Source organism: Otolemur garnettii, unplaced genomic scaffold (assembly GCF_000181295.1).
Source record: "Otolemur garnettii isolate 467f Iridium unplaced genomic scaffold, OtoGar3 scaffold00108, whole genome shotgun sequence".
NCBI lineage: Eukaryota > Metazoa > Chordata > Mammalia > Primates > Galagidae > Otolemur > Otolemur garnettii.
Window position 1 is genome coordinate 4,391,557 of NW_003852503.1, and position 7,199 is coordinate 4,398,755.

General features: G+C 40.2%; 1 protein-coding gene across 3 annotated transcripts in view; it reads right to left on the minus strand.

The window, feature by feature from the left end:
• Positions 1 to 3,407: 3,407 nt before the first annotated feature.
• TMEM136 (transmembrane protein 136) overlaps positions 3,408 to 7,199 on the minus strand; it is a 5,710-nt gene continuing 1,918 nt past the window's right edge. Inside the window, exons 1-3 of one of the 3 annotated variants that reach the window (XM_023517323.1) lie at positions 6,519 to 6,777; positions 4,446 to 4,518; positions 3,980 to 4,088 (exon numbers count right to left, since the gene is read on the minus strand). In XM_023517323.1, the coding sequence (XP_023373091.1) occupies positions 3,980 to 4,088; positions 4,446 to 4,518; positions 6,519 to 6,717 (381 nt within the window). In that variant the 5' untranslated portion in view covers positions 6,718 to 6,777. Of the gene's footprint in view, positions 4,519 to 6,518; positions 7,041 to 7,199 lie in introns of those variants that run through there. The other 2 variants (XM_003796805.3, XM_003796806.2) reach the window with 2 other exon arrangements.

A 7,199-nucleotide genomic window follows, 5' to 3' on the forward strand; every position in this document is an offset into this window, starting at 1 on the left:
GGGGGGGGGAGATAAACAGAGGCCAAAGATGACTCTTTATTGCTTGATTTTTTTCAGTTCAGGGCACAGCCAGCTAATTCTGTAATGTTTATTTTTGGAAAGAATGGAAGCGGATTAGGGTTCCAAGGCACTTTCCTAATGATCAAATCAGGACATATTGCCACCTGCTGGTGTATCCTAGCATGACGATTCTATGCTGAAGAATCCCAGTTAAATTGTGTTGTCTGCATAACTGAAACGAAGTCTAGTCATCTATATACCATGATCAAAATGTAACCTTATCACCAAATTTAGTCAACCTCTTTTAAACGTACTAAATACCTTATTTTCCCCAATTCTAGTAATGTTACAGTGTTAAGTATCAAGTTAATTGGACCCAATGACTCATCAAATCATACATCTCAAAAATTAGTTCCCCTCGTTCCTTCAAGAATGCCTCAATACTTAAGCTTCAGGAAAAAAAACAAACTGGGAAAGTTTCCTAATTCACCTTCTCTTCCTTGCATACAAAACCTCTTGGCAAGCTGTTTTGAAGATCCTTCCAAACTTAAACAGACCCAAGGTTCTAACTGTGAGCAAAGAGGGCATTTTGCTGTGGGAAAGCTTTAGAAGATGGTAAACAAAGGATTGAATTAATCCAGTGGTTATTCATTTCAGAACTAATTTTTTTAAATGATGAAAATCTCTATAGTCACCCCCAAAGCAGTAATTTTTTTAAAATCCCCCAAAAGCCTCCTTACAGCTACTGGGATCTAAATTGTTCTGAAGGTTCAATCTATAGAGTACCTTCAGAAGAGCTGAGCCAGTGATGGTAGAACTCCCTCCCCAGGGTCAGTAGTCCTTTCCCTAGAAAGGTGACTCAATGCTCTTTGAAGTTTTCCAGCAGGGTTATTCAAAACATTCTCATGTTCTCATCCATGCTTATGAAGTACTAGCTATGTATTCCAGACTGTTTTAAGCATTGGAAGTCCAGTCCTGAAGACAGGGTGGGCCTGTCTTTAGATAGTGTCTCTGACAACTTGTTTGACATCGTCATCAAGGCAACTGCCCAAACAGGTGGCAGAACCAAAAAAAAATTAAGTTCTCTCCCTCTCTTTTTGCAAACCATTATCTGTATGTCAGCTGTTACCCCCCCAACATACTGATGGTAAATAGCAGATTAGAGATATTTCACTGGTAGGTATGAATATGGGCCAACATTCCACAGGCCAGAAGGCTTTTTTTCCTTAACCTCTTGACAAACCACAATAAAGATATAAAGACAGACTCTGGATTTATAAAAAGTTGTTTTACTTTTATAAAATTTAGTACAAATCTTATTGAAATACAAATCCTTCTTTAACAGCATTAGTTATTATTACATAGTAATCCAAGTGCAAATTAGTACTTCATTTTGTCTGAACAGACCACATGTTAATTAGCCCTTCGTTTCTCTGTAAAGACTCAGCATCTTAACTGCTGAGTCATCTTCAGTTCATATTTTTCTCTCATGTGTTTCTTCATAGCTATGAGTTACGCTATCGAGAAAAACTGAAATGAGGGATTCCCTTCCCTTTATCAATTATTCAGTTTTCTCATTATTAAAAAAAAAAAAAAGTATGTGCATTCCCATAATAGTGTCCCAAAACAGCAAGATCTGCAATTCCTTCACTTCTGATGGGTAAGGGAGAAAAGAATTGGTACCACATTAAGCTTATTCATTTGTCCGGTACGAAACAGGTTGCACTGTGCCAAAATTCAAGAGCCAGCTTTTTTTTTTTAAGCTCACGCGCCAAGCCACTCTTTTCTACTAAGCTTTTGCTAAAATCAGCATTCCCCAGCACCCTACTTTGACAATTTTGTTGGAAAGAAGCTCATCAGTATTTTAGGGATACTGATCACAGGAAAAAAACAGGTGGAGATGCTGTTGGATTATTTCAACGCCCAGAAAAAGTTTTTAACCAAATGACAGCTATTTTTAAAGACCCAGGCCTTTAAAGTTGCTTTTTCCTTAACAGTAATGGCTTTACAGAGTTCCAACGACTCTCTCAGGCCTGGTTTCCATAGCTAAGGACATCCATTTTCAGGGCCACTCACTAGGTTAGCATTACCTGTGACCATAGAGTGACCTGACTCTTTCCTACTGGCCTTCAGCCTTGACTTCAGTAGCACCATACACTTGCTCACCAGCTAAGCTAATGAATCACTATTGGTCTAAATGACATGGTAAAAATAAATAAATAATAAATATATAAATAGTCATTTTTTTCACACAAGCCCTAAAGACCTCCATTGATAAAGTGCTGCACCGTATCTCCTTGAAATACACAACAAGGTATTTCATTCATTCACAATAGGTTTAAACTGAGGCAGAGAATAAACAACCTGCCCCCAATGATCTGGCAAGTGAATAGCAAAATTAAGTACAAGAACCCAGGAATTCTTGATTCTTAACCCTTTATTCTAAGAGTCTATTCTTGCTTCTTGTACATGGAACTAGAGATTATCACACTAAAAAATATTTTTTTTCCTTCCAAGACTGACTTTGTCATGTTAGTCTGACCATGGAGTGGCACCTTCTTAAGAGAAAGAAGAAAAACTAAAAGGGAATGTATCTGAAATGAAAAGAAAAAGAAAATGGAAAAAAAAAAAATTAGCCCCATCAACCTGAGGCCAGTACACACTTTAAAAGTCTTTGGCTTTAGTTTGCAGCATGTACAGCCGAGCTGAAACCTGAACTGCCATCTCAAACCCAGTGGAATCCACATGGTAAATCCCTATGGAATTTAGTCATAGCCTCAAATGCCTAGGAGATTAATGCACAAAAGCCCTGAGAACTGGCACAGTTTTCCTGGTAGGGCAGAACCCGTGTAACAGGACTCAGTAAATCTACCCACACCTCATTTATCTGGAATCCAAACCCCTAGCTCTATGGTTTTTGTGCATAAGAGAGTTAACATAGCAGGCCTGAACTGCTATCTTTGGAAAGGCCTGCTTGTAAGGGTGGCCCTTAGCTGGCATCTGGGAATATAGACTTTGGGAGAGTTCCTGCCATTAACAGATAAGACTGGCTCACTGGGTCTAAACTGTCTGTGCAAACAGTATGTTTTATGCTTTCATTTTGAGAGTCTTAATGTTTGTATGTGCCCCTCAGAGGCTATCTACATGACCTTTCCCCAATAAAAACCTTGGGCACCAAATCTGTAATTATTTCCCCGGTAGACAGCAATTTCACACATTGTCAGGAACTATTGCTAGCGGAACCAAGCACATCCTGAGTAATTCCACTGGGAGAGGACTCTGGAAGCTTGTGCCTGGTTTCTCCTAGACTTGGTCCTAGGTATTCTTTCCTTCTGCTGATTTTTCTTTGTATCTTTTCACTATAATAAATCAAAACTATGAATAAGACTATACACTGAGTTCTCTGAGTCTTTTAGTCCTGGTCTTGGGGACCTCCAATAGAGGTACAACAGGGAAGTTCAGTAAGTAACTCCCTACCATTGCCATACTTTGAATTCTCATCTTTCTATCCTCCTTTGTTTAATTAAGCAGACCCAATTCCCTGACCTTGCCAAAGCCACGGCTCTTCATGAAAGTCTCTCATTATTAGTAAATGGGGTGAACGTATATAAATTACTATACAGAAAGCAGGAATAAGTTGTTGTTGAAGGAGTTATTTCCTGAAGGAACAAGAAATACCCTTTTCAAGTTCCTTTCTCAGCTGTCTGAACATCAAACCTCCCAAGGGCAAGAGGACCCAGGGTTACTACACATGAAAACAAATGCCAGTTCTCATTCCCAACTACCACTAAGTATTCTCACTTTCTACAAGTGTGTCAGTATAGAAGTTACTGTCTTAATACTGATATATGCTCAACTTGAAGACTGACCAAATTGATCAATAAATTTAGCCCTTTTTTGAAACCTAAGTTTGTTATAAGTCTAATTTCCAACCTGGTTCCCAAGGCTGACTTAACCCATTGTCTGAAGCGAGTCTTAGCTAGTGAGTCTTGAGATGTCCATTATGTTTTAGCTGCCGTTCCTCACTCAGCCTTCTTCTCCAAGCATGGTACTTCTTAATGCTTTTCTTCCATGCAAAGCGCCAGATGTTAAACATAAAACACCAAGACACCGCATACATGGCTATTCCGCCAACCTTCACAAACCACTTGGGTGTGGGTGAGATCATTTCACAGAAAAGGAGGTGAGCTCCCACACCAATCCTCACTCCAGTGAACAGAGCCACAAAGAGGAAGTCTACTACATCTCCAGTGAAACTGTGATAGTGGCCTGTTTCACGGAGAAACCAGCGCATCTGTAGCAAGGGGTTGGTAATCTCGCTTCCAAAGAGGACTGCATTGACTTCTGTGCCTGACTCCCCAAGCACCAGTGCCATGATAATGCCTAAGATACTCAGCGTGTGATGAGCCAGCATCAGGGCCCCCTCAGACCGGAAGTAGACGCACCATCCCAAGTCGAAGATGAAGTAGCCCAAGGTGAGACACAGGACGTGAACTTGGAGGGGTGTGTTAGGTGAGCCTGAAATAAACCAGGAAAGAAGCAAATTGAGCGACTGAGTATTGTGCTGCCTTGCGTGGGGCCCCTAAATTGTTGTCTTTCAAATCTTATTGAATCAGTGAAGACAAAAACAACGGCAGGCATGTGCTTTTTAAACCAGCTAAAAGTCTGTTTGTTTCCAGAGTCTTGAGTCATTCTGTCCTGAACATCAGATTAATTTCTTAGCTTAATGGGAGATTTGGTGGTACTAACCTATCCTGAAAGTAGACTCTGCAAAGAACCCCAAAAGTTAGTGTGTTTCCATGTCCAAGAACATAGGTGACAAGGACCTGCTATGTTTGAAACGATGAAGAACCTTCAGATATAACACAAAGCCAAAGAGTTGCATTCATCTCAGTTTGACAGTTTTGAGGAAAACCCAAAGCTCAATATGTAAATCTAGGGAAGTTTTTTTATAAAAAGGATCTAGGGGAAGTTATGAGATAAACTGTGTTCTCCTCCCCCGAAATTAATATCATGAAACCCTAAACCCAAGTACCTCAGAAAGTGACTATATTTGGGAAAAGGGGCTATAATAAAGAGGTAATTAAGTTAAAATAGGATCATTAGGGTGGGCTCTAATCCAATGAAGACATTAGGACATAGATACACACAGAGAGAGTGACCATGAGGACACAGAGTGAGGGTGGCCATCTGTAAGCCAAGGAGAGAGGCCTCAGAAGGAATCAAACATTCCAATACCTTCTCCATCTGGGCTTCTAACCTCCAGAATTGTGAAAAAAACTAATTTCTGTTGTTAAGGCCACCCAATCTGTAGTATTTCAATATGGCAGGGTCAGCCAACATTTGTACCCAGAGGATGCAATTTTTATATACTCAAGGAAGTAATACTTACATCATCTAGTCATTTAAAAATTAATGTAGTTACCCCAGATGAGGCACTGGTTAAATCAGTGATAGTAAATGCATAAAACACAATACTATGGAATAATTAAAAAGGACAAAAAAAGTCCTTATCCTTTTTACATAGACGTGGAAAGATGATGTCCTTTGAATTACGACCGAGCATAAATTACATATTTACCAAAAAGTATGTAAAATACAGTTCTAGCCAGGTGAGGTGGCTCACACCTGTAATCCTAGCACTCTGGGAGGCTAAAACAGGTGTATTGCTTGAGCTCAGGAGTTCAAGACCAGCTTGAGCAACAGTAAGACCCCCATCTCTAAAACTAGTCGGATGTTGTGGCAGGTGCCTGTAGTCCCAGCTACCTGGGAGACTGAGGCAAGGGGATTGTCTGAGCCCAAGAGTTTGAGGTTGCTGTGAGCTATGACACCAGGGCACTCTACCAGGGGCAACAAAGTGAGACTCTGTCTCAAAAAATAAAAATAAAAATAATAAAATGAAATACAGTTCTATTTGTGTTTGGGTTGGTAGTGGAAGATGTTGATATTGGCTTTATGTTTTATACATTGCTGATTGAATAAATAGTAACAAGCAGTTTAAAATTTGCTTTAGGGCTGAGGATGGTGGCTTATGCCTATAATCATAGTGCTTTGGGAGGCTGAGATGGGAAGATTGCTTGAAGCCAGGAACTCAAGACTAGCCTGAGCAACACAGTAAGACTCCATCTCTATAAAAAATAGAAAAATTAGCCAAGTGTAGTGGCACATGCTTGTAGTTTCCCAGCTACTTAGGATGCTGGGGCTGGAGGTTTGCTTGAGCCCAGGAATTTGAGGTCACAGTGAGCTATGACAACACCACTGCTCTAGCACATGTGACAGAGCAGGACCCTGTCTCAAAAACAAACAAGCAAACAAAAAGGACGTTTTAAAAGTAGTTAGAAAAAAAAAAAAACAGGTGACATATACAATATCAGAGTTAACAATGAAGAATAAGACGCCAATACAAATTATAATGGGAATTATTCTTCGATATTGTACAAACTGTTTAAAAATTCCATCCAAGACTACCCTCAAATCATAAACCCCTAAGAGAAAATCCCCTATGATCCCCTACCTACCTGGGTGGGTAAAAGGCCATGGGCCATCAATGAAGCCAATGTAAGCTGAGAGGCCTATAGAGAGCACTCCATGGGTGAAAGTAACCAGGCGGCAGCTCCACTCATAGCTTCGGTGCTTATTCAGGCGGCAGAAAGAAATATAGAGCGAGAGCCAGCCACACAGGCTGCACAGCACCTGCAGACACAGAGCTAATGCCATCCTAGGATGAAAAGACCAAAACCAGAAAAACAAAGGATGCACCCTAAGAAAACAGCTTTGGGTCACTATGTATATATGTCCTCATTTCGCCTACAGAATAGCATAAACATATTACTTTTATTGAAATACTTCCTCCTTATCTACACAGCCAAGCATCTTCTATTTTAAGTATGGCTAAATTTATAACTCTATGTTCCTTAGAGATAGCATGTTGGCAACTGGCAGAAGTTGTACACTGGAAACTGGGAACTGTATTCTGAGTTGACAAGCTGACATCACAGTTATAAGTAAATGTCATTAACAACCCTCCAGTGATGACTGATCTTGGATGGTCAGACATGGATAATACAACACATATATTACACAACCTCTTCACATTTCATATATCCCAGGGAGAAGGTCTCATGAAAAAACACATCACCTTGGCTTGCTGCCTGTGGCTCAAGTGGCTAAGGTGCCAGCCACATACACCTGAACAGGCA